General features: G+C 37.2%; 1 protein-coding gene and 1 pseudogene across 1 annotated transcript; both read right to left on the bottom strand.

The window, feature by feature from the left end:
• Positions 1–503: 503 nt before the first annotated feature.
• Positions 504–2,629, bottom strand: UBTFL1 (upstream binding transcription factor like 1). Its single transcript, XM_005579336.4, has 2 exons — positions 2,623–2,629; positions 504–1,792 (listed from the first exon to the last, which is right to left on the bottom strand). Exons 1-2 carry the CDS (start codon positions 2,627–2,629, stop codon positions 597–599), a joined length of 1,203 nt encoding a protein of 400 aa, XP_005579393.3. The 3' UTR covers positions 504–596.
• Positions 2,630–9,783: 7,154 nt separating this feature from the next.
• Positions 9,784–12,451, bottom strand: LOC107127476 (tripartite motif-containing protein 43-like; annotated as a pseudogene).
• Between the last annotated feature and the right edge of the window lie 15,336 nt (positions 12,452–27,787).

Genomic DNA, 27,787 nt, shown 5'->3' with positions numbered 1-27,787 from the left:
ACCCCACCTTTCATCAAGTATCCCCAACCCTAGATTAAGTGCAGGAGTCCTGAAAAACATTTCCACAGGGAAGGTCAGGGTCCCAGGCTCATGGGTGCCTTCTTACTACCTTTAGCAGGACAAAAATGAGTAAAGCAAAGCTTCTTGCTTCAGAAATATTCATTCTAATACGATGTGTACCCTACACATAACCATTGCTTCATTCCAGAAGATTTAATTGCAAAAATTCTTTGGGAAAGGGATGATATTTGTCTGTTTTTTAAGGATAAGGGTAGTATTGGCTCAAACTTATATTTATTCTCCCCAAAGAGTCCCTCCCAGGTTTGTAATCCTGGTGCAAGACAATGCTGCACCAAGTTGCTTCTTTCCAACCTGTCCTACTTTGTATAGGGGAGGAGAGTGGGGAAGGAAGAAAAGAAAAAAAAAAAGAAGTAAAAAGAGGCAGAAGGAGAGTCCCTTTTCTTTGACATGGATGGCATGAATGGGCTTTTGTTGCGAAACTCTGCCTGACCCTGGAGTCTGAGTCAGGTGGAGTCCGAGTCAGGTGGAGTCCCAGTTAGAAGTCATCTGAGGAAGCTGCACTAGAGCCACTGCCCTCAGACATCAACTTCCATTTCTTCTCCACTGCTGCAGTCTGAAGAGTCACTGCTTTCTTCCTCTTCTCCATCTTTCTTCCTGTTCTCTTCTGGTTCCAAGGAGACATGACAGTTTACCCAAGTAGTCTGTGATGAATCTGTTCCTGCAGCCTGGAGGCCCTGCCCCTCCCCAAACCCTTCTTGCAGACCCTTTGCTGATGAGGACTGAGGATCTGTTTGTCTCAACCTGGGGTCCGGGCCTCCTGTCATGGCCATATTCTTACCCTTAGCATAGGTCGATTCTTTGTATGCAGCATAATTTTCAGGTGACAAAGTCTTAAGCCAGAGATCCAATTTCACCTTGTATTGCTTCTGCAGCTCCTCAGCCTGGCTCTTGTAATGATCCTTCTGGCTCTGCGGGACGCGCTGCCAGCGTCTGCCAATCTCTACCATGCGCTCCCTCAGGGACAAATGTTGCAGCTCCTTACTTGACCAGGAATCTTGGTGAAATTTGTGGTATCCATTCATGGGGGGTTTCTGAGGTTCTCCATGAAATTTTACCTTCTTGAGAAATTGATCCGTTTTTGGAAGAGACCTCACTTCTTCCATATTTTTCTGAACCTTCTTTTGCACTTTGGTTTGAATCCTCTTGGAGACATCAGATTTCTTGGCCTTCTGGACTAAATCAGGGTGTTCTTCCCTAAATCGAGCAAGTTTTTCCTCAAATTCTTGCTTTTCCTTCTGGAAATCCTGAATATATTTCTGTTTCATCTGCTCTGGGAGTTCCTTGTACTTCTTTGACAGGATTTTGGTCAGTTCCTGGCTTCTCATCCCAGGGTACATTTGGGAGTACCGGGGCCAATTCTCCTTGAAGAAGCGGATATAAGCAGTGAGGGGCCTCTTTGGAAAGTCTGGATGGTTCCTGACTTTTCGACTTTTGTTTGTATTTTTAACACATTTCTTAGCTTCCAGGACTAATTCTTTCAAAGTGCCAAATTTTCTCAAGCTGCAAGAAATCTCTAACCATTTGAGCCTGCACATTTCACCAGAAAAGTTTTTAAAAGCTACTTTTCCCCAGTCCATGTGTGACTGAATTGAGCTGAACGTGCCGTTGCCATCAGATGGGAGATTATTCTCGATGCATTCCAGTAACCTCAAGATGTCTTTGTTTGACCAATGGCCTTGGCTTCTAGGCAAAGCCATTTTGATGTCTTTGGCTTACTTCTAAGATCACGGTTATGTAGACACCAGAGCAAGAACACAGAGTTCTTTACTTTTAAGAGTCAGTGGATTATTTCTTTCTGGAAGTCCTGCAGTATGTGTGATTTTGTATTTCTGAGGAGAAAGAAAGGAAAGTTACTCTGCTTCATTGGGATTAATGAAAGAAATTACACCCTATTTGTCATATGTCCCTTGTGTAATTAATTTACTCTTAACAATATAAATAAAACATTGCCCATTTCTGAATTAAAGTCCGTATTTGCCTTTCGTATGCTACATGCACAATATTCAATATCTCCACACCCCACCCCAGCCTGCTTTCTGCCAGATCTCAGGTGAACCACTCTTAAATTGAGTTGCATAAGACAAACACCAGACCACTCACTTAAGAAGCTTAATATAACAGAAATGCCCTGAAGACAGATCAAAAGTTAAAGTGGAAGGAGAAATGCCTAAACGGGAAAGACTGTTCATTCTACAGTGCCCTGAGTATGGCCATTTTCTAAGCACAGCCCAAATATCCATAGCTAAAGGTACAGACGAGAAGTTGAAGATACAATAGGACAAGCCCAAGAGCTCCTCCAGACATGCGTCCAGCTGTTACCATTTTATGAGGGAATGTGAACCTGTGATGAGACTGAATTATAGATTCTTCAGGATCCATGCATGGGAATGCATGGTTTCTTGTGAACCATACTGCTTCTCCTTTTAAATATCAAGGATTTAATGAAAATTATAAAACATTTCAATTTTGTTTTGTTAACTGCTCATCATCTTTAAGCCTCAGTGAAAATTCAGCTTCCTTCAGAAAGTGCCTCCAAAATACCTGGCATTTTCCATTATAGAGCTTGAAAACATGGCAGAGTTGATGACTACTGCTTTTTTATTTTTCAACCTAAAAAGTTAATTCCTCTGGAACATATAATTCCTCTGGGACATGATTTCCCAACAAATTCTCCAAATTCTCATATCTCTTTCACTAGTCTTTTTAGGATAATCTTCTATTCTAAGACTAAGCCTCACTTAAGTAAAATTGTGTACAACTACATACAACACGAAATTAAACCAGATCTTAAATAGAGGGTGCATAAAGAGTGGAACATGGGACCTTCGGGGGAAAATACGCATTAGAAGGGAAAGAGAACAGAGTTAAGATGCCAGTGGAGGTTGAAATTCTGAGAATGAGTTTCTGTGTATGTGAGAATATTTTTGAGAACTATTTTTAATTCTCAGTAGTGTATAGAAGGATGTAGCCTTTGAATGACATTAAGAATTCACTAGAAGTATGAAGAATGTTAGTTATAATGTCACATGCCTCAAAACACAAATGCCTCAATACATAGATTAAAATGTTTTAAAATATTGGATAGTAATTCAAGTCCATAGTTGAGGTAGAAGATAAAATAAATAATAACTCATATATCAAATTTATTATGTGAAAAAGACTTTTGGAAAATTGTTCCATAATAAATGAAAATATAAATAAAAATTAAAATTTACAAAAAAAATTAAACTGTGAAAAACTTAAGAGGGTAAACTTGAAAGTTATTGAATTTTTAATCTAAAAAATCAGAAAAAAAAGTCATTTCATCAATCTCCTAAAAAAAACTTAATAATATAACAGGAGAGTAATTAAGAGAAAAGTAACATTTACAAAGGAAAGTAAAAAAAACTTGAAAAATATTTGATTTCATACTTTGTGTTTAACATCAAAACATACTCTGAATTGGTTCAGGGATTAAAAGATGTCAAATTTCCACACATATTGTAAGTGATGAGTATAAAAAATCAATAGATAAATAAATATAAGATGTATTCTAACTCAGAAAAAGGGTAAGTCACATAGAATTGACATTAGAAAAGAGATGTGGAATATTCAGAATCTGAATTTCGGAAAAGAAGTGCTGTCTTCCCAATTGTAAAGGTTAGGATGATGCGTCTACAGCAGTGAAAATAAAAATACAGTTGTGTTTTTGTTTTATTGTGGCTCTTTTATGAGCCAGGCATTTTTTTAAAAGTGCAAGTTAAAGAGTGGCCCCCCCAAAATATATGTCTAAGTCCTAACCCCTGAAACCTGTGAATATGACCTTTGGAAAATAGGATCTTTGCAGATGTAATTACCTCGATAATCTCCCAATGAGATTAGTCTGGATTTAGGATTTAGGGTGGGGCCTAAGTCCAATGACTGGTATCACTATAGAAGAAATAAAAGGAATGTCTTAGACACCTAGACAGACATGTGGAGACAGAGGCAGAGACAGAGCTCAGGGGAACTAGGCTGCCACAAGCCAATGAAAGCTAAAGGTTCCCATCAGCCACCAGAAGCTAGCAGACAGGGAGTGGCTGGATTTCCCCTCAGAATCCCCAGTGGGAACCAACTCTGTCAACATGTTGATTTTAAATTTTAGTCTTTCAGCATGTGAAAGAGCAAATTATTGTTTTATCTCTGATAGTTTATTATAGCTGTAGGGAAAAGAAAGGGAGATCAGACTATTACTGTGTCTACGTAGAAAAGAAAGACATAAGAAATTCCATTTTGATCTGTACCTTAAACAATTGCTTTGCTGAGATGTTGTTAATTTGTAACTTTGCCCCAGCCACTTTGCCCCAACCTTGTGCTTACAGAAACATGTGTTGCATGGAATCAAGGTTGAAGGGATCTAGGGCTGTGCAGGATGTGCCTTCTTAACAAAATGTTTACGAGCAGTATGCTTGGTAAAAGTCATCGCCATTCTCTAGTCCTCACCAGGGCACAATGCACTGCGAAAAGCCGCAGGGACCTCTGCCTTGGAAAGCCGGGTATTGTCCAAGGTTTCTCCCCATGTGATAGTCTGAAATATGGCCTCTTGGGATCAGAAAGACCTGACCGTACCCCAGCCCGACACCCGTAAAGGGTCTGTGCTGAAGTGAATTAGTAAAAGAGGAAAGCCTCTTGCAGTTGAGATGGAGGAAGGCCACTGTCTCCTGCCTGCCCCTGGGAACGGAGCGCCTTGGTATAAAACCCGATTGTACATTTGTTCAGTTCTGAGATAGGAGAATAACTGCCCCATGGCGGGAGGCGAGACATGTTGGCAGCAATGTTGCTTTGTTATTCTTTACTCACTGAGATGTTTGAGTGGAGAGAAACATAAATCTGGCCTACGTGTACATCGAGGCATGGTACCTCCCCTTGAACTTAATTGTGACACAGATTCCTTGGCTCACATGTTTTCTTCCTGACCTTCTCCCTATTATCACCCTGCTCTCCTACCGCATTCCTCTTGCTGAGATAATGAAAATAATAATCAGTAAAACTGGAGGGAACTCAGAGACCGGTGCCAGTGCAGGTCACTGGTATGCTGAGTGCCGGTCTCCTGGACCCACTGTTTCTCTATACTTTGTCTCTGTGTCTTATTTCTTTTCTCAGTCTCTCATCGCACCTGACAAGATAGACTCACAGGTGTGGAGGGGCAGGCCACCCCTACAACAGCAGTTCCGGGAAACTAATATGCAAATGTGTTACACTTATTATTAATATCGTATTTTTCTCCTTAAAGCTCTATGAGGTCATTTTATGCTTGCTGTTCCATTACTTCCGTGATGAAACTGTGACCAGGCGTGGAGGCTCATTCCTGTAATCCCAGCACTTTAGGAGTCTAAGCTGGGAGGATCACTTGAACTCAGGAGTTCAAGATAAGCCTGGGCAACAAGTGAGAAACCCCCATCTCTTAAAAAAAGGCAGAAAGAAAGAAACTGGGAAAACTAAGAATTTATATAGGGCCAGGCACAGTGGCTCACGCCTGTAATTTCAACACTTTGGGCGGCTGAAGCAGGAAAATTGCTTGAGGTGCGGAGTTTAAGACCAGCCTGGGCAACATAGGGAGACCCCATCTCTAGAAAAACAAAAATTTAACCAGGCCCACACTTGTAGTGCCCGTAGTCCCAGCTACTCTGGAGGCTGAGGTGAGAGGACGGCTTGAGCACAGGAAGTCAAGACTTCAGTGAGCCTTGATTGCATCAGGGCACTTCAGACTAGGCAACACTGAGATCCTGTCTCAAAAAAATTAACCGTGTCGATTGTATGTGATTGCCCCCTTTTCTGTGTTAGAATACATCTTTTATTTGTTTACTTTTTACTTTTTGTCATCATCACTTACGAAATACTTAGAAGTTTAAGACATCCTTTTATCCTTGAACCATTTGAGGGTAAGTTTTGATCTTAAACATAATGTATGGACTCCTGTGACTTTGTGAAGCTATATGAATTCTTAATTTTTTAAAATTTTTGTGACATAAAAAATAAAAAATGAAAAAAATAAAAATTTATAACCTTCACAAAGTCATACATGTAATATTCCATAAAATAGAATATAAATATATCAGACTATATATATTCATTATATATATCAAAAAATAACAAGAGGCTTTGAAAAGAACATTCAAACAAGAAAATAGATTTTGTAAATTAAAAATACTATTACATAAATAAAAACTTCAATGGAATATTAGGAAAATAAAAAAGTGCCTTTGAGCACTTTGAAAACTTTGCAGATGACCAACGCTGCATGCACCCTGAAGTTACAGACAGCATAGAACTTTTCATATTTTACAATAAAGGTTTCCAATTAAATTCTAGATATCATGCTATAGATAAAACTGTATAATATCTAGGACTGTCCCTCCAGAAGTTCACAATTTGTATAAACAAAGAACCAAAATTAAAGGAGATACTCACCTGAATATTCTATAACTGGTCTGAAAAGTGCTTGCAGGAAAATTCATGCGTTTGATTCAGGAGTTCCCTGTCCTCTGGGCTTTCTGGATAACAGATGCTATTCTTTGAGATGTCCACAGTCTAGCAAATTCCAAATGCCTCTATAAATAATAGGCCTTGCTTTTTGGAGGCCAATGTATTATAGGATCCTTAAATCCCCTCCCTGATTAGCTTTCTGCGGTACAGAGTATCAATGAAAGGATTTACCTTTTCACCACTGATTAAATCAACTCAATGTCTAATCTCTATAAATAATCCTCTACAAACACCCTCTAGTTCTGGTTAGTGCTGGTTTATCTTGTTATTGGTTGATTGATTTTTTTTTTTTTTTGAGATGGAGTCACCCTCTGTCGTCCAGGCTGGAGTGCAATGGCTTGATCTTGGCTCAACGCAACCTCTGTCTCCCAGTTTCAAATGATTCTCCTGTCTCAGAGTCCCGAGTTGTTGAGATTACAGGCATGTGCCACCATGCCTGGCTGATTTTGTATTTTTAGTAGAGACACGGTTTCACCATGTTGGCCAGGCTGGTCTCAAACTCCTGACATCTAGTGAAGGCTGGTCTCAAACTCCTGACATCTAGTGATCCGCCTGCCTCGGCCTCCGAAAGCGCTGGGATTACCTGTGAGAGCCACCATGCCTGGCTTTTGTCATTGATTGTTAAACAAAACCCACGTGGCAAAATCATGTTTGATTTTCTGGGGCCCCAAATCTACTTTCATTTCTGCTCCCACATCTGGTAGTATTTTTATATGATATTTGAATATACATCATTCCATTCTTTGATAACTTCTGCCCTTCCTTCACTGAAATCTAGGTTCTGCTACCATCTCACCTTGCTCATCAACATAAATCCCTTCAGTGCCGATCAATTTCTACCACCTTTTAGATTTGAAGATCAAAATGCTAATGATGATGATGGATGGTTTTAGAAAAAGAGAAGTAGAGCCTCAATGTCTGGCACCTATGGCTGATTTAATTTTAAATGTAGGGAAATGAAATCGGTACTGTGCAGAAAAAACATTCAGGTGATTTTATTTAAAGCATTTTTACTAAATTCAAACTAATCCAATAAAACCTTTATTTAAATGACAACTTATTTGAAAAATAATTTTTAAATTTTTATTTTTTAATAAATATGTAAAAATTGCACATATTTGTAACATACAATATAATATAAATTGTGCATTGATCAAATTAGGGTTTGACAATCTTAGGCTTCATAATTTATAAAGTAGACTTCTGCCATTTAAAAAGTTTATATCTACAGTTACCAACTAGTAATTAACTGAACACATCAAATAACAAGATATTATTTGAAAAAGCCTAAATTAATAAAATGTTTAAATACATTTTGAGCTTTAAAATACAATAAATAAATACGATTTATTTTGGAAAATATTTTTAAAAAGTATAAACAAAGTGGATATAGACAAAAACATGTACAGAAAAATGTCAGAAGGACTAAATCGCTTGGAGATTTTAATGGTAAATCTTGCTGATATTATATTATATTTATTTATTTATTTATTTATTTATTTATTTTGAGATGGAGTTTCGCTCTGTCGCCCAAGCTGGAGTGTAGTGACCGGATCTCAGCTCGCTGCAAGCTCTGCCTCCCGGGTTCACGCCATTCTCCTGCCTCAGCCTCCCGAGTAGCTGGGACTACCCGCGCCCGCCACCTCACCTGGCTAGTTTTTTGTATTTTTTAGTAGAGATGGGGGTTTCACTGTGTTAGCCACGATGGTCTCGATCTCCTGACCTCATGATCTGCCCGGCTCGGCCTCCCAAAGTGCTGGGATTACAGGCTTGAGCCACCACGCCCAGCCTCTGATATTATTTTTAAAAGTATCATCTTTTGAAAAAACATTTTATGGCCATTTGTTAATGAGAATAAGCTTCTATTGAAAAGGAAGTCTTTGATTCTATAAGAATATGCTCTCAGATAAGTATCTCTTATATACCTAACATAAATAATTATTTAGATGTCTGTAGTTACAATTAGCTTTATAGGATGGGGTTTAGAAATAGCTATAAAGCAAGCCCTTTGGATAATTCTAACACATGCTACAGTTTGGGGATGTAAGCTTAAACTGTCATCCATCTAATGACTTAAAACTTGTCTTCTACGCTAAAATACATCAACACTCACACATAAATATGTGCACATGCAAATGCATACAAATAAAATATGCTGAAATAAAATACCTTTTTTTTATTTGTTGGTTGGTTTTGAGAAAAGTTCTAGCTCTGTTGCCCAGAATGGAATGCAGTGGAACAATTATGGTTCACTGTAGCATCAAACTCCTAAGCTCAAGTGATCCTCCTGCCTCAACCTCCTAAGTAGCTGGAACCACAGAGGTGTGCCACCCTGCCTGGCTAAGTTTTTAAAAATTTACTTTTATAGAAATAGGGTATCTCAGTGTTGTCCAGGCTCATCTTGGACTCCTGGATTCAAGCCTTCCTCCTGCATCAGCCTCCGAAAGGCTGGGATTAAAGGCATAATAAGGCTCTGTGTCTGGACCGGAAAGGAATTTTTATTCAGTCTTATCCAGATGTTTTTGCTTTTTTCTGGTGCTAGTCCTAAGAATATTAAGAAGTCCTAAGAAAACTCTTCCCAGCATGTAAAAGATGCATTCGTTGGTTATTATGGCAATATTCCCCACATGAGTAATTTTGGTGGTTAGCTTCTGTCTCATCATTTCTAGAAACGTTTTTTATTTCTGTCATAACCCCTTATGCTTAGTCAAAAGGCTCTTTCTTTGTATGTTGGTCTTCTTCTTGCAAATTAGACATCCAGTATTAGCTAGTATTTCACTGTTGAGGACCAAATAAACAAACAAACAAAAAAGTTGTTATTCTGCCCATGTAGTCTTAAGGTTTTGAAAACTTTAGAATTATCACATACTATCACTGCAACCCTTTTTAAATGTATTCTCATCTCTAACAATTATACCAGTAAGACCTGTTGACAGAATCTATTTCTGATAAATTCAGGACCCTGAATTTGAGTGAGAGAGAAAGGTGTGAGTAGTGACTGCGCACTGCTGCAGCTGTCTACAAAGTGGTCTTTTTCAGGCCTAGTCCCCATAGGATAATGTGGCTCAAATCAGGAGCATTTCAAACGTAGGCCTTCCCAAAAGGGGGAAGAAGGAAATGTTAGTTTTTCCCTAATTTCTATGTATTATCCAATGGAGACAAAAATTGAATTTTCAAATGAATTTTTTTCTTCCAGGGTTTGAATGAAATGTGCTAGAGGAGAAAACTTGTGGTAGAAAATGTTTCTATGGAAATCTAATTGCACAATTCCATAAAGCTCTCTTTCCATGATTAGGTTAGGAGTTATAGTTTATCTCTGTAATCCATGGGAATGACTCCATCATCAATGCAGGAGATGAAGAAATAATGTCTTTGGTACCTGATGGAAAGCAAAGATATAAAGGCCAGCTAACATAAATTGCCTCAAGGGTCACCCTCAGTTCTTATGTAGAGCAGCTCCACATCTGGTTTATGACACATTTCCATTAGTTCCTGATACATTTCTTTCAAGTGTTTACTGTTTTGATCCATATTGATCCAACTTCTCTGGAGTTGTTGAAAAATCTCTTGGTACTCCTTCTTCATCTCTCTAAATGTTGTTTTTCTTCTTTATGGAGAACTGGATGCAGCTTCCTATACTCATTCCCGATCATCTGTGCCCGTAGAACCTCATTGCCCTGTGGGGACATGGATTTTGTAGGTTACATACCCAGGCCTACTTCCACCGCACAGAACCCACAAATTCATCCTCCTCATTCCTTCTTTTATTTTCCATCATTTACTAAGAGTATGATGGGTTAAACAAGACCTTCCTTCAAAATTTATGTAATTCATCAATTCCCGAACACCTGTAAAATAGCACTTTAGATTTAAATGTTTAAATATATGTCCTCCCAAATCTTAAATACCATTAGAAAACAAGTAAAATTTATGATTGTTAAATTGTCATCAATAATATATATAATCTTTGTTACTCAATTAGTTTGTTGTTTCAAATCTTTGTACTTCACAGCCTAGACAATCACTCTTAGTAGAAATGTCGTTAGTATGTTATAATCAGGATCAGAAGCCATCACACAAAAAGGATCTTAGTAAAAAATTTAACCCCCATCTCTCAAACTGACTACCTCTTTTCTGTCTCCTATCTTTCTTCTGTCAAAAGCCATAGGCTCTGTATTGCCCTGCCATTCTAAGAACATGAATCTCCATTCCATTGTGTCTCTCCTCTCAATATTGACATAGTTATTCTCTCAGTCCCCCAGTCATTTTTTATCCCTTCTCCTCAGCTTTTCATCATGTTACATTTTCTCCTACTTGAACTGGCATCATCTGGGTCCTTTGCTATCAGACTTCACCAGCACAGGCACATTTCTTAAATGACTGTTCCCACCTGATTTCTTCCCCCTGGACAACATCATATTCACCATTAAATACATTTATTTTTCAATTATATACTATGTAATTAATATTACATAATTCATCTTATTCAGAAAACTGCCTGAAATACTTCTTAATTTTAAGCACATACTGGCCCTTCAGAATTTATAATTATTTTTTTCTTATCTGAAAAACATTTCCAGAAAACCCGAACAAGCGTTATATTGAAGAGTCTGGTTGTTTTCCAGCCTATGAATAAACACATGACAAAATCTGGCATGTGAGAATTTCAACTCAAGTTGCTAATATAAATGTTGTCAGCATGCCTGTCTCAAGCTGGTTGTGAAGACTCACGGTCTCATACTTACCCTCCAGAGGAAGGCTGTTCTTCTCTCCTCATTTAGATTTCTCTGATTTTTTTTTGAATCCTTTTCCATAAAATCCTCATTTACTTTAAGAGCTTCTCCTGCAAAAGAATTATGAGGTTGAACAACAGAAAGTCAAATACTATGGATTCCACACTCTGAGTGGCATACACAGGCAAGGGATATAATATATAAATACATTAGAGAAGCAAAAAAAATTTCACTGCTCATCCTCAATTGATATTTTTCAATTCTGAGGTTTCAGAATGTAGAACAGTTTAGGGAACTGAAGAGTGAAGATTTCCTGTAACCCGGCTAATGTTCAGTGAAACTTCCTGCTTCAGAACCCACTATGCTAGCCTCCTGATTTTGTAGTGTGCTATTCCCATACTCTCTTGTCCAGTAATATTAAATAGATTTCCAAAATACGTTTCTTTGCACTTGTAGTAGTTTTGGTAGCTTTTCAATGCCTTTAGCATTGAACTGTAGAGTCAATAATAATGACATTTACTTATTCACCCTCTGTTTGGGTGCAAGCTCTATGAAGGAAGGTAGAATTGCATATTTTATTCAAAATTTCATCACTGGTACCTAGAACAGCACCTGGCACTCAGTAAAGAATGGAGTAATCACCACTATGATTCTCATCGTCCTTCTAATCTCTTTACCTCTGGCAGCCTCCAGCTTTCAGGTGATCGCAGAGCCATCTCTTACCCGGTGTTCCTCAGCTACCCCTTCAATGGGATAGTGTTTGTGAGCCCCGTGCTCCTGAGAGTTGGAGCACAGCAAACAGAGCAGACTCTTTTCCACGTCACAGAACATCTTCTTTGTTTCCCTGTGGGTCCCACATTTTTGTTTCTAGAGCTCAGGAATTGCCAGAGACTGGCTTTTCTCACAATGGTCACTAAATTATTCAGAAGAATATTGGTTTTGAAGTCCTTGTTCTGTGATGGTTCGCGGCATGCAGGGCAGTTGGTAGGACTTCGAACTTCTTCCCAGGAAAGGCAGAGACAGGGCCTACAGAAGCTGTGCCCATAGCAGATGGTGACAGGGTCTACCAGGTAGTTCGAACAGATGACACAGGTGAGTTCCTTCTGGAAGGCATGTGGGAAGTCTGAGTCCATTTTCCTAAGGAAAGAAAACCACAAGAATTTAATCTTCTACCCTGGAGAGACAAAGATGCAAGCAAAGTTTGAATCAGGTTGTGATTGAATAATATCCTTTTTTTTTTTTTCTAGAGAAGAATAGGTTTTAATTTGCAATGACAGAATTAGGAAAAATAGAAAACCAAGGCACTAAGAGATATCGACTTCTGTAGACAAACATGACTGTTCTCCAATCAACACACGGCCAACTTTCCAAACTCTACTTTCCTGCTTAGACAAATGTCAGATTTTCTGAGGTGTTAGTGTCCACCAAACTGCTTGGGCTTCAAAGGTTTCATCAACCTGTAAACTCAAGGGTTGAGTCTTGAAATGGTCTGAAAATCAATAACACTCTTAATTGCCTGTGATTGATTTAGAGAAGGCAAGCTAACTAAGCTCTTCTACTCTCACTTTTTTATTTAACTGTAATAACCATCCATCATGACTTTTCCAGAAGGACCCTGCTTGAAAATGTTAGAGCAGAATTCATACTTAGACCAAAATCAGAAAAAGCTAGCCTTTGCTCTTCAAGGTAAAACAGACAAATTGAGGTAAAGGCACTTCTCCAAGTTAAAACAAACAATCATTGTTTTTCTAGGCTGCTATGCTAATTCAATCAACAAAAACATTCTGGAATGTTTACTATTCTCGGACTGTCTGAGAATTTGAGGAAATACTGGTTAACATATCAACCTCCTTAAAAGACAGGTAATTAAAATTACAAAAAGATTGATAAACTATAGAAGAGTACACAAAGGATACAAATATTTTTTAAGTTCTTTGGAAGCATTATTATTACTCTTTCACACAGTCAGAAAAATAGTAAGTATTATACAATACTAATAGGCACTAGACAGTAAGTCAGAGTTTTAAATGTATGTTTTGAAAAAAAAAATAGAAGAGAAAAGAAAGAAGAAAGAAAACCTAGGCCAGATAAGGTGGCTCAAGCCTATAATCCCAGTATTTGGGGAGGCCAAATCAGGCAGGTTTTTTGAGCTCAGGAGTTCTAGACTGGCAACATGACAAAATGTCTAGGTCAGCCTATCTCTATAAATACAAATGTATGTATGATAGCCGAACATGATGGCCCATGCCTGTAGTCCCAGCTACTTTGGGAGATGAGGCTGAAGGATTGCTTGAAGTAGGAAGTAGAGGCAGTAGTGAGTCTTATTTCCACCACTGCACTCCAGTCTTGGTGACCCTGTCTAAAACAAACAAAGAAACAGAGACATGAAAAAACCTAAATCCTGGTTTCTACACTTCATAAATATATGAGCCCTCTATTTCTGATATTTCTGCATGATTGCCAGTGAGACTTTTCTGCAGGAATACTCATTTCTTGCTTTCTTTGACAGATGAACGGAGGTTTGTGAAGAGACTTTTACCATTTTTTAGGAAAAAATGTTTGCCCAAATCATTCACTTCACTCTACCTATATATAGCCATACATTGTAACATAGGCACATTACCACTACTACAGTAGAATGTAACACATTCATACACATAAATTACAGTACCCGTAAGCCATTTATAGAATCTACAGAGATTTAAAAATTACTAGATATTTGGAAACTATTGCAAAATGCTTACAATCTATACAAACAACTAAGAAATACATTAAGTAAAAAATTAATCATAATCTTAATTTGAGGAACATGTAGCAAGACAGATGACAAAAATGTTAATTTGTAAATAGGTTAAGTAAATGGAGCTTGTAAACCTATGGATTATGTTTAGAATAATTTTAAAAAAGAAATGGTGCTGTTTTTAAAACTCAGAAAATGAGATAATTTCATGTAAAAAAAAAAATCTAAGTTTGGAGATAAATTAAATTCCCCAAATTGTGTGTGTTTGGATTTGTAACCTAATAGTAGCTCCTACTCTGAAATTGTGTACTTACCTCAGAAATATATCTGTGTTCTCACCAAAGCTTGCTGTCGAATATGATGGATTCCGCTTAGGGATGAGAGTCTCACAGTGCAGTGTTGTTAGCTTTTGGAAATCTCCAAGGCCAGTTGCAAAGCCACTCTGTGGGTTCTGGAGAAGAATGAGCTTGGTTCCTGAAGGGTCCTTCTATAAATCTTTGAAGACCACACTCTTTCTTCCAATTGATTGCATTTCAGGGGACATAGGGGTGTGTTAACATAGATGATTAAGTATTTTCAAAACAGAAGTTTTTTTTGTTTGTTTGTTTGTTTGTTTTTGTTTTTGTTTTGTTTTGTTTGGATGGAATCTTGTTCTAGTGCCCAGGCTGGAGTGTAGTGAAGTAATCTCAGCTCACTGCAACCTCTGCCTCCCAAGTTCAAGCAATTCTCCTGCCTCAGCCTCCCAAGTAGCTGGGATTTTACAGGTGTCCACTGCCATGCCTGGCTAATTTTTTTGCAATTTTAGAAGAGTGTTTAGTTAACCGCTGGGATTACAGGCATGAACCACCGTGCCCAGGCGATTCACTTTTATTGTAATGTAAGAATTTAATCTAAAAACACTGTTGGCCTCCACTCCAGAAGGGACATTTTTCCTGCTCCTCATGCTCCAGATGAAGCCTTCCAAGGGCCTCTCAGCAACCACAGGATGTAGGATTCCCTCCTATATTACCTGGCACTGCTCATCCCAACTCAAGGGGTAATGGAGAGAAAGTCTAGAAAGCTCCATCTCAGGGACCTCCCTGGGCCCAGGTAGTGTAGGACATGTTGCTCTAAGGTAAATTGAAATGTATTTCTAGTTGACAAAGTAATGATGGCAGGTCTTCATCTGAATGCATTTATTCCACTGCTCATGGAGAGGAGTGACATGCCATGTTGAACACATGAGAACATTCTCTGCCTAGTTACCAGTGGCTCCAGATCTTCATGCAGTCATGGAAAACCATGCTGCAGATTCTGGAGAAGCAGCTCAGACCTCGTGCAGACAAGAGTTCTTCGAGAATCACCTTGGCTATGCAAAGACTATCAGGCCCAGCAACAGTCTGAGCTGGGTGAGTGATAGAGCAGAGCTCCCAGGAGCAGCAGAAGCTGTAAGGGAGAGAAAAGGGAAGGAATAAACCCTAGATTTCAGGATATCCCCTTTATATCTGTGAGAATCTCAGCACCCTCAAGGCCACCGTTCCTTTGTCTGACTCCTCTGGGATCCAGGAGGTTTCCTGGGTTAAGCCATCCAGGAATAGGACAGGAGATGCCATTTGGCTCTAGGAGCAGAGGAAAGAAACTCAGCGGGAAGAGTGTCTCTATGGGAGGAAAATTCAGTTGAGCAGGTTTGTAGGGTCACAGAGCTGGATATGGGTAGAGTCTAGCGTACATGTTTAGAAGCCACAGTTCCCCCAGATCTTCTGATTCTAACCTAAGTACACAGAGCCAATCAAATGAAGGAGGGGCGGGTCAAGGGAATTCAGGGACAAGGGGAATGAAGGATGATTAGCTGCAGGAGGATGCTGTCGAGGTCAATAGGCAGAACTTTTCCCCTCCTCTTATATTGAGAAACAAGTAATGAAGCTTAAAAGTGTTGCTTGTGCTCTATGCCAAAGGCAGCAGAGCACTTGTCTCTGGTCTTCATATACACTTGTCATATTTTCTTTCAGTATTCTGAGTAAGATTTTGATTCATTTCACACGGAATAACACTCACCTACTATGCTAAAATTACCGTACATATTATGAGACTTTACTGATCACAAATAAGTTGTTCTCAACCTTGAGGTCTGGCTCAATTTTCTCTATTCCTTCTCCTTTATATCAGAATTTTCGTAATAGACAATGGGGGTAAATATGGTATGGAGAAATAATCAATTTAGATTTAGATATTTTTAATTTAGTTATCTCTTCCTAAAAAGCTAGGAAAAAGCTGAAATACATGAAACAGCCACATGCTTTAGTTTCTAGCCTCTTTTAGGTATCTGCCCAAATATATTCTATACTATGTCTTTTCTGACCATGATCTTAAAAATTCAGTTTTGGGCCAGGCACTATGGCTTATGCTTGTAATCCCAGCACTTTGGGAGGCTGAGGAGGGCAGATCACGAGGTCAGGAGATCGAGACCATCCTGGCTAACATGGTGAAACTCCGACTCTACAATACAAAAAAATTAGCTGGGTGTGGTGGTGGGTGCCTGTAGTCCCAGCTACTGGGGAGGCTGAGGCAGGAGAATGACATAAGCCTGGGAGGCAGAGCTTACAGTGAGCCAAGATCAGGCCACTGCACTCCAGCCTGGGTGACAAAGCGAGACTCTGTCTCAAAAACAAAAACAAAACAAAAATCAATTGTGTCTATGATACTTTCTTTATTTTCCTTTCCTGCTATATTTTTCTCTAAAGAACTTATCACAATGCATCACTCTATCAATTTTTTTTTTTTTTTTTTTTGAGACAGGGTCTTGCTCTGTCATCCAGGCTTAAGTGTGGTGTAATACCAGTTCACTGCAGCCTTGACTTCCCATTTTCAAGCAACCTTCTCACTTAAGCCAGTATCTGAGACTACAGTAACTTACCACAACACCCAGCTAATTTTGTTTATCTTTTCTTAGAGATGGGCTCTCACTTTGTTGCTTTGGCTGGTTTTGAACTGCTAAGCATAAGTGATCCTCCTGCTTCAGAATCCTGAAATGCTAGTATTACAGGCCAGAGCCAATGTGCCAGCTTCACTTTTTCAATGTTATATTTTGACTTTTTGATTTGTGTTTCTCAACCTGCAACCTCATTAGCTCTTTAGGTGCAAGAAAATCTGTCTCTTTTTTTCATTTCCGTTTTGGCTTAGAATGCTTATTAAGACACAGTAGGCACTTTATATTTTGAAGAAAAAAGTATTGTAAGTTATATCCTTAAGGATATCACCTTTAAAGTATCAAGATGACTTATAATATAAATAATTAAGCTGATGATCTCTCTCTCTTTCACACAGAGCCAATTTCTTTCTTAGTGTGTCTTTAACATTATTTGTTTTTACTTTTCCATCAGGAAATCTTTACTTCTTTCGGAATGGGTATGTAATTTCATTTCATCTCTTCTCTTCACAATATTCATTTTATGTTTAAATCAGTAAATGATCAATACAGATTCTTCAGCCATGCATCTAGGCCCCATCTTGAACTACCCTATGTTACCTTTTCTGCTACATCTCTAGGCACTGCCTCTCTCATGATATATATGTTAATCACATATGTGCACTATGTGGAAATCCGATAGTACAATGGTTTATCTAGTATATAGTTTCCAGCACCCGCGCATTCCCAGAAATTTCCTATTAAATTTTTTAATGTAATGTAGTTTAATTTACTTAGAAAATTGGAGAATACAGTTTTAAAGCTTTTGACCTATATATACTATTGACCCTTGAATAACACTGGTTGCAACTATGTGAGTCACTTACAATTGGAGTTTCTTCCACTTCTGCCACTCCTGAGACAGCAACACTAACCCCTGCTCTTTCTCCTCCTTCTCTGATTACTCAACATGAAGATGAAGAGGATGAAAACCCTAATATGATCCACTTCCACTAATTATATTTAGTATTCCATTAATGAATATTAAATATATTTTTCTTTTAATTTTCTTAATAATATTTTCTTTCCTTTAGCTAACTTTATTGTAAAAATACAGTATACATATAACATATATAATATGCATTAATCAACTGTGAATATTATCATCACTGCTTCTAGTCAACAATAGGCTATTGATAACTAAGTTTTGAGGAAGTCAAACGTTATATGCTGATTTCTGACTACGTGGGTTTTCGTCACCCCAACCACCACAGTGTTCAAGGCTCAACTCTAAGTTTATTAAATATCATTCAAAAAATCTGAGAATCTCCTTGTGAACATTCAAATACTTTATCTTTCTGTGAAACTCTGTGTTCATCTCATGCAGCAATTATTATATTTCATAGTGATAGTGTATTTTATCATGCTTATTGATACTTTATATCATTCCCCAGGAAACAAATATTTTTAGCTGAATATTTTCATATTAGCAAGAAATCCTAATGAAAAGTTTGCTCCCTTGTTGAAATGATTAGATGGAACCCTTTTGCTGTTGTTCTGCTGCTCACAGTAGCGTAGCAATTTACATCTCGGTTGTGCTCATTGTTCTATCTGGTACACTGAAGCATATACTCTCCATGGACTTCTGATAATATTGTGAATTACATTAATATTTTTGAAAGTAATAGCTATATATTGTTAAAGTGTCCAAGAACTGTTACAAAGTTTTATATTTTGTCATAGTATTTTCATTTCTTGTATTATTTCTTAAGAAAAAGTCTCAAACTTGGAAAAGAAAGATTGCTTTGAAAAAGACTTGAGTTCTAAAATGGTAATAGCAAGTATTTCAAAATAACCTCTTGCCTAAGAGAAGAGAAATTACTAAAGAAGTCGATATTCACCAACTTGAACATTTTATAATCATTAGAATTGGTGATTAGAGGCCTGGTGTGGTGACTCATGCCTGTAATTCCAGCCCTTTGGGTGAGTGAGGCAAAACTCCTGAGGTCAGGAGTTTGAAACCGGCCCGGATAACATGGTGAAATTCCATCTCTACTAAACAACAACAACCAGAAAAAAAAAAAACAAAAAACAAATGAAAACAACTAGCCAGGCGCTGTGGCAGGCACTTGTAATCCCAGCTACTCAGGAGACTGAGGCAGGAGAATCGTTTGAGCCCGGGAGGTGGCCAGCCTGGACGACATAGCAAGTTTCCGTCAAAAAAAAAAAAAAAAAGTTATTACAGACACAATATAAGAAGACATTTTAAACAAAATATGAAGTAAGCAGAAAGAATATAAAGTTGTAAATATAATTTGATTAATTTTATTCAACAAATATAGGTAAAACTTAAAGGGAGTTAATCAGTTAGTATAAGCATTGCATTATCTTCAGAGGAATATTGGGAGAATTGTTCCTTATTGTTAACAATTCTTTCCAGTTTTTTTAATGTGGGTAAAAAGTCAACAATGAGAATGAAAATTTAAACAGATTCCATGAAGCTGATTTTCTATCTTTAAAAGAAAAATGATGTTTTCTCTCCCTGACAAAAATGCCTCATCATTTGAATTATGGTTTGTTAAGGACGCACAGATTTTTCTTCCTGGAGTATATCTATATTTGTTTCATTGTCTCCAAATGATAGTAAAGATTCAGTCTATGTCTCTACATGATGTTTGCAATTCCTGAAACACCTGAGCAGTGCATTGCACATAGTAATAGTAGTTTCTCACTAAGTAAATTAAGCTGAATGTTGAATTTCTCAACCAAAACTTTGAAATCTAAGGAAGAGACATGTCTTCATCCTGCTTTTCTTGTATGATTTCTCTCCCCTGTATCAAAGGACACAGGGTGTTAACACAGGATACAGAGAAAGAGAATGTGTGTGTGTGTGTGTGTGTGCGCGCGGACGCGCGCGTGCATTTACATGTGTTTAGCCACATCAGTTTTTGTATTTGTAGCAATGACTTCTAAATTTGATTCAGAAACCCATAGCATTTTATTGGAATTGTGCTTGGTTTGATTGTCTCATCTGTTTACAGGAGCTACTAACAGTCTGTGTTTCATTTACCATATACTATTACAAAATCTGAGTTCATGATGCTAAATTTATGAATGTTGAATAGAGCTGAAATCCAAATTATGGGGGTTGTAGTTATTCCTATTTTTCCTTTGTCAACAGGGTGCAGTTGAAAAAACAATATAGACTTCTGATTTCATTCTAAAACTGTCTAATGTGAGTTCAGGAAAATTATTTAACTCCTGATCCTTTATTATTTCATCGATGAAATGAGGCTACTACCCTACCCAACTTGTAGAATTGCTCTGAAGATTAAAAATCATGTATTGTGTAAACATTCAAAACAGTAATTGGCTCATAGGAGGTGATCAGCCATTTCTAAATGCTGTGAGTAAAGCAAAATGATAAAAAATAAGAGATAAATTAATGAATATAATATTGCTTTCTTAATGTAATGATGGTTCTCATTAGTTAAGTACAGTGTGACAGAATTAGTATATTGAATTCAGTGACTCATTGTTCTTCTACCCAGAGCTTGTTGATACACTTTCAATTAGATTAAATCATTCTTATTGCAATAGCAGCCCCATCACTCCTTTTGGAATGTAAGTTCTGTTAAAGCCAGGAGTGTCTGATACATAGCAGGCAATCAGATATTGTAGAAAGACTGAAATAAACACCATGTTTTGTTTTCCTAATAGGTTTAGCTTTAAAAATAAGAATATTGTTAGTTATCACTTGGCAAATATTTATAATTTGCCAGGCATCTTACTAAACTTTAGTAGATTATCTTATTTTAATGTTGATATTACTTCTGTGAGTAGATTACTAGGAGACCTAAGGTGAAGAAAGTCTTGCCTATATTTGTATACCAGGGTTTATCAGTGAGTTGTTATCAATGTAAACATTTTTCCCATTGGCACATGCAGCTGTTTATGTGCTTTCATAAGCCTTAACAGAATCGTATTTTATAAGATTTAAAAATATGGTAGCTATGTATTTTATTGTTCTTAATTTGCATATTATAGGAATTTAAAATATGCATTTCATACTTGAAGAACACTGAATTGAATTGCACAGGTCTACTTAAGCACAATTTAAAAAAAAAAAAAAGGTCAGCCCTTTCTATCTGCAGATTTCACATCAACAAGCAAAGATGGGTAGAAAATACAGTATTGTTCACTGTAATCCCAAGTACTTAGGAAACTGAGAAAGGAGAATTGCTTCTTGAGCCCAGGAGTTTGAGGCTGTGGTGAGGTATGATCAAGCCACTGCACTCCAGCCTGGCAAAAGAGTGAAATTCCATGTCTTAAGAAAACAAAATAAAATACAGTATTGAAGGAAAGATCCCCACGTATATGGAGGGCCAGCTTTTTATTTTTAAAGATGGTAAACTTTATTTTGCCAAATTATTTTTTTCAAATTTATCTTTTTAAATATTAGTTTTGTATACAGAAAATGATTTTGTTAAAAATATCACCAAGTAGGAAGGACATAAATCCAGAAAAAAGGCTTTTAAGTGAGTAAATTTATTTCTATGGAACAAACTTCAATGATTATTTTTCCTTTGCCTTTGATATGTTAGAGCTTTTTTCACAGAATGACGCTCATTACATGAGCTTGAATCTGAGAACCTCAGATGTGGCTAATAAAGAACTAATGAAAAATGTAAAGTAAGAAAATTATGAAAGTTTTTCTAGAAAACAAAACTAAATAAAACAAAACTGTTACATCCCATTTGGACTTTTAGCCATGTATTTCACAAATATTTTGTTTTATATTATTGCCTACTTCACTGTCTTAACAATATGAAGACCAGGATGTCAAAGGGCATTACGCATGTGGTGAGAGTTATATTACGACCAGTTAACCCAAGGGAGGTCAGATGTGGCTTCAGATCCCACATACACAGCTACCTTTCCTCACTGAGGCAGAGCAAGGCAATCCAGAAAGTCTTTTCAGACTCTGAGAATGCTGTACTTACTTAGAAAATCACTTGAACAGATGAAATATTAAATAATTTATACTAAAATCTGGATTATTATTCTGATAAATCAATTTGATTTGTTTAGTGGTTTGTTCACATTCAGCTTGTTAATTCCACAGAAGAGGAGGGCCTACTTTTCATATATATGTGTCTTTTCTTCAGCACTTAAGTATGCACAAATTTTGATGTCTATCAGTGTCCTGGAACCAATTCCCAGAGATGACTAAGTTCAGTTTTGTTCTGAATTTTTTACTTTGTGTGTAGAAATACATTTTCATGAAGTTATAACTATATTCATTTTATTTCTCATTCCAATACTATTGAAAATTATGAATAATCAACCAAGGTTTCTGTAATGAGCATTTATTGATCCTCAGGGTTACCAGATAGAAGTGTCTATAGGTAGGAAAAGAAAAAATGACTCCCTATTATAATATCACTTTTTCTTTTTTTTTTATACTGTGGAAATATATCATAGTTGATTTCTTGTAAGTCAATAGAAAATTTCAAAATATATGTAGTAAATGATCAATATAATATTTTCTCATACAATGTAATATAATTTTTGCATGTCTTTATTTTCAGTATCTTTTTGTTTCTTATTTTAAAATAATGTTTATTTTAGAAACTGTAAAGATCAAGAAAGACACAGCAGAAAATAAATATCTTCCTAATTCCATCAGAAAAATATAAAATCATGATTATATTCTTGTGTATATAATTCTAGCCTGTTTCCTATTTTAAATATATTTTTGTTTATGCATACATAAAACCCAGTAAATCTCTCTATATGTAAGGTATATAATAAACACATATTTATTTGTCCTTTTCATATTTTTGATATTTAGAGGTTTTTTCTTCCTAAATCTTGACTATTGTAATTTTTTTTTTGCCAAACATTGACCATCCCCAGGTTGATCTTATATGTATTGCAGAAGGGGTTAAGTCATTGGACAACCAGAAGTGGCTCCGTCTTTCTGTCCAGGGATTATCAAAGTGTCTGGCTTGGGAGAAAGAGCATGCTTTAAACAGTTTGATTGGTTGGTCAATGGCAGCATATTTTTAACTTACCCATTGCCCCAGCTTATTTTGTTGTCGTTCTTAAGAGGCAGGTTCTCACACTGTCTCCCAAGCTGGAGTTCAGTGTGCAATCTTAGCTCACTGCAGCCTCAAACTCCTGGGCTTAATCAGTCTTTCCACCTCAGTGTCCAAAATCGCTAGGACTACAGTCATGTGCCACAATGGCCAGCTAATATTTGTACTTTTACTTGTCGAGACAGGGTGTCCCTATGTGGCCCAGGATGGTCTCAAACTCTTGGCCTCAAGCAATTCTCCCACTTAAGCCTCTCAAATTTATGGGATTATCACCATGAGCTACCAATCCTGGCCTTATTTGTCTCTTCAGAGTTTGTCCTTCCTTTCTAGGTCTATGACATGAACTGTCTTTGCCCATTCTATAAAACATTCGTCTGTCGTGGTCATATGAAACATTACAAAATTGTTTTTGATGTTTCCTCATGCTTTATGTTAAGTATTCTAACATGGTAGTGTAGCTTTTTTAAAAAGGACAAAAAAACACAATAGGTTGGCTAATCACAAACAAGACTTTAATGATCTCAATTGTGCTATAATTTATTATGATATATTAAAAAAATCAGCACTTACTTGTAATGTGCCTTAAGGCAAATCATTTAGTAACTTGATTTCTCAGACCTCAGTTTCCTCCTCTGGAAAATACTAATATCAACTCTGTGTAGTTTAATTTGAAGAATTAGAAAACTTGTAAGTAAATACTTTATCACCAAGCATGATTGCTGTGATTACTTTATCGTTGTTACTGTTGTAGCATTGAACCACTTACCACTTTAAGTTATTTGTTTGAAGTCAAATATTATTAATTAATACACATTTCATAAACTAGTCTTATTTATTTATTTATTTATTAATAGATGGAGCCTCGCTTTGTAGCCCAGCCTGGATTGCAGTGGTGTGGCATGATCTCGGCTCACTGTGACCTCTGCTTGCTGGGTTCAAGAAGTTCTCCTGCCTCAGTCTCCTGAGTACCTGGGACAAAAGGCACGTGCCACCATGCCCGGCTAATTTTTGTATTTTTAGTAGAGACCGTGTTTCCCCATGCTTTCCAGGCTAGTCTCGAATTCCTAACCTCGTGATCCACAAACCCTGGCCTACCAAAATGCTGGGGTAGCAGGCTTGAGCCACCGCGCCCGGCCAAACTAGTCTTTAGAGTTGATCGAATGTGGGAGTTCAGTTGACAAGTGACTGATTCAAATTGTTAAATTAGAAATATTCAGTGTTAGAATTGTAGAGTGCTCTTGTGCTTCTCTTCCATATCATTTGGGTAACTAGTAAACAGCATACTATTTTATCAACAAGCATGTCATCTATGCTCCAACCAGCCACAGCAAGTATTCAGGGGAGTCATTTCCAGGCATTTCTAATGCTCTGTTTGATACTGAAAGGAAAGTGGACCCTTGCAAGGCTAGGGGAGAAGTGAAGAGAAAGATTTCTGTTGCAGCCTTCACAGTGCAGGCAGCTTCAGAGGCTTTGAAACAAGTAGCCTAAGAGGATTCCTTAGAGAAGCGATAATGAATTTGTGTGGTATGTCACTCAGAAAGAATCATGATGGGTAAATTGATGAATTTTAAAATTAGTATATTAGAAATAAAGATGGATATTATATACAGTTAGGTGAGTGTACATATATTTGTCTGTGTATATATTTTTTCTTTTATTTTCTTTTTATTGATTAAAAATAAAAAGTTAAGTTTTCAGAGGTCTCACGCCTTGCCTGGCCTCCCAAGACTGAGAGGATCACTATCTCAACACACTCCTTGGGACAGTGATTGAATTACACTTTTAGTAAATGTAATACCTCTATAGCATAAGAAATCTTTATTTTTTATTAAAATATTTTATTTATATAAAAGACTATAACACACAAGTATAGAGAAAAATAGTAATGAAGTGAACTTGTGAACCTACTAGCCATAGTAAGAAAATAACATTTCCAATATCTTTGGGTTCCCCATGCACTATGACAGTTGTGCTTGATCACTTTCTTGAATTTTATTTTTATCTTTATTTCTTCTGTTATTCTTTGTAATTTTATCACACATGGCTATATTATTTACATATTTTAAGGTTTGGCTTTAGGTAGTTTTGGAATTTTTTAAATAAAATCATACACTGTATAGTTTTATGGTACTGGATTTTTTTTTCCACTGATCCTCAAGTGTTCAGATAGATAGGTAAGTAGATAGATGGATAGCATTTATGTAAATGAAAGTAAGATTCATGGTCCATCAAGAAAGAGAAAACATATAATAATGTGAATAGGGAAAGTTAATATAAAGAATGATTAATTATAACAGCATTTGGGCAAGGAAATATTGTCTAGAAGAAGGTAAGAAGAAGTCTAAATAATACGTGATGAGCACATATAAGGAATTGCCATTGTTTCCAGGGGGAAGTTGGAGTAGCCATTGGAGAGTCCCCTCACCCCTTGACCTCACTGAATGTTTAGACGTCGTGGTACTGTTGTGCTTGAAAAACTTGCTTTAAATACACACTTCAGAGTTCCCCAGAGACTTGCCTTCTGGGCCACTGGTGAAGCTGTTTATGAAGAAATGTCATGCCAGACGGGCTCCACTGCAAATATGGAAAAGGGCAGTATCAGGAGAAGCTCGTGGCTGCTGAGTTCTCATGGGCCCCAGTGAACTTCAGGAAGTGGGTGCTACAGCAGCAGCCTGAACTACACAATCTGGGCATTGGTGTATCCCTGTATGCCCTCCGGGCCAGACACTGGAGGTGTCATTTCCAAAGCAGATTGGAAGCGCTTTTTTGGAATTTCTCTCCAAAGCTTTCTACTCACAAAGATTGACATCATAACATGTGGCAAAGGAAAAGTATTTAAAGGATCCAGATCTATTTATGTAAACAATCAAGAGTGAGTTTGTAGTGGATAACCCAACGTTGGATAAATGGTGCATCACAAAATATATTTATTCATTTTCTGCTGTTGTATATTTGGAATGATTTTCATATTTTGATTTTTGTGAACATAGCTCCTAATGCAAACACTCAATAGATTCTCATTCCTGACAGTATCTTCTGATAGGTGGAATATCTGGGTTATAAAATTTGTGGATCTTCAGTTCTACTGGGCAATGCCAGAGCGATTCAAAGTAATTTTATTTATTTATATTTCCACTGACAAGGTAATCATGTTATACAAAATAACAGAAGTATGGATGATTGCGGCAAGCTAAAGAAATACAAAGAACTCACCCTTACTAGAATCCAAGGCATTTGTGGGAAGAAAAATTCATACATTGAGCATCAAATACATCAAGTACGTTTTGGAAGACATCGAGAGGAGTGTAACTACTTTGTTGTAGTTTGTCAAAATCCCATAATAAGGTTAAGCAGGTAGGAATATAGGCACATTTGCATTTCAGAAAGCATTCTGGCCTAGATGTAATAGAAGGACATCAACCCAGCAAGAGAACAGAACTAATGTTTTTTTGAGTGTGTAAGACAGGATCTCACTCTGTCCCCCAGGCTAGAGTCAGTGGTACAATCCCAGCTCAATGCAAACTCTGCCTCCTGGGCTCAGACAATCATCCAGCCTAAGACTCCCAAGCAGTTGAGATTACAGGTGTACACCATCATGCCTGTGTAATTTTTCTATTTTTTGTGGAGATGGAGTTTCACCATGTTGCCTAGGCTTGTCTTGAACTTCTCAGCTTGACCAGTCAAGCCATCTAGGCCTCCCAAAGTGCTGGGATTACAGGCATGAGCCACTATGCCAGGTCCCGAAATCTTTTCTCATGACAACTGCTGTCACATAGACTTTACTATCAGAAAAGACAAGGCTACCTTCATCCTTTGGGTTTTAGCTCATGTGTCGTTTCTTTTAGGAAGACTTTTAGGATCACTGTCCCTTCCTTTGTATCTACTACTAAACCATGAGCTCCTTAAAGACTTAGTCTTGCTTTTTTTTTTTTTTCACACTGTTTTTATAAATTTTACTTTAATGTTCAGGATACATGTGCAGAACATGCAGATTTGTTACTATTTTGGCTCCAATCTCTACCAGTAAGGAGAGTCCATAGTAGACACTCATTTTGTGAGTAAATGAGACCCTCTGAGACATTCTGTGCTTTGAAAAGAAGAGCTGCACCGCCCACTGGGATTTCCACAATGCCTTTGTTATGGGGTTTAGCTGAGCATGCTCACAGGATTTTTGTCATGTCATTGATAGAGAGTTGGACAGTATAGTAGATGTAAGACAGTGTGCATATTAGTATTCAAAAAAATGGACCAAAACCTGCACAATACTTGAAAGCTTTGTCAACTTTCAATCAATTCTGCCAGCATGCAAGAAGCATCCCCCAATATATTGTATGTAATTTGGTGGCTTAGGAACATACTTTGACATCATATTTAACGTCACTGAAAGGAAAACAGTTTTCAGAGACAGACTCCCTGGTTTCAAACCCTAGTTCTCCTCCTTCATTACAGTATGCGTATGGGCAAATTATTAAAGTTTCCTATTCTTACATTTCTTAATCTTTAAATCAGTATTAAATATTATTTATTCCATGGGTGGTTGTAGGAATTAAGTAAGCTAGAACATGTGAAGCACTTAGAACAGTTTTTAGCGCAGAGTTGGTAATCAATAAATGTTTGACATTTTCACTTGATTGAGAGTATTTTTTAGTTAGGTAAGGAAATACTACTTTGTCTCTCTTACCTATCCTGCATGGTAACGCGGTTGTAGTAAAATAGATAATAACTTTTTCAGCTACTAACCCTA

The sequence above is a fragment of the Macaca fascicularis genome, chromosome 14 (assembly GCF_037993035.2).
Source record: "Macaca fascicularis isolate 582-1 chromosome 14, T2T-MFA8v1.1".
NCBI classification, from domain to species: domain Eukaryota; kingdom Metazoa; phylum Chordata; class Mammalia; order Primates; family Cercopithecidae; genus Macaca; species Macaca fascicularis.
This window is presented reverse-complemented; position numbering and strand designations above follow the sequence as displayed.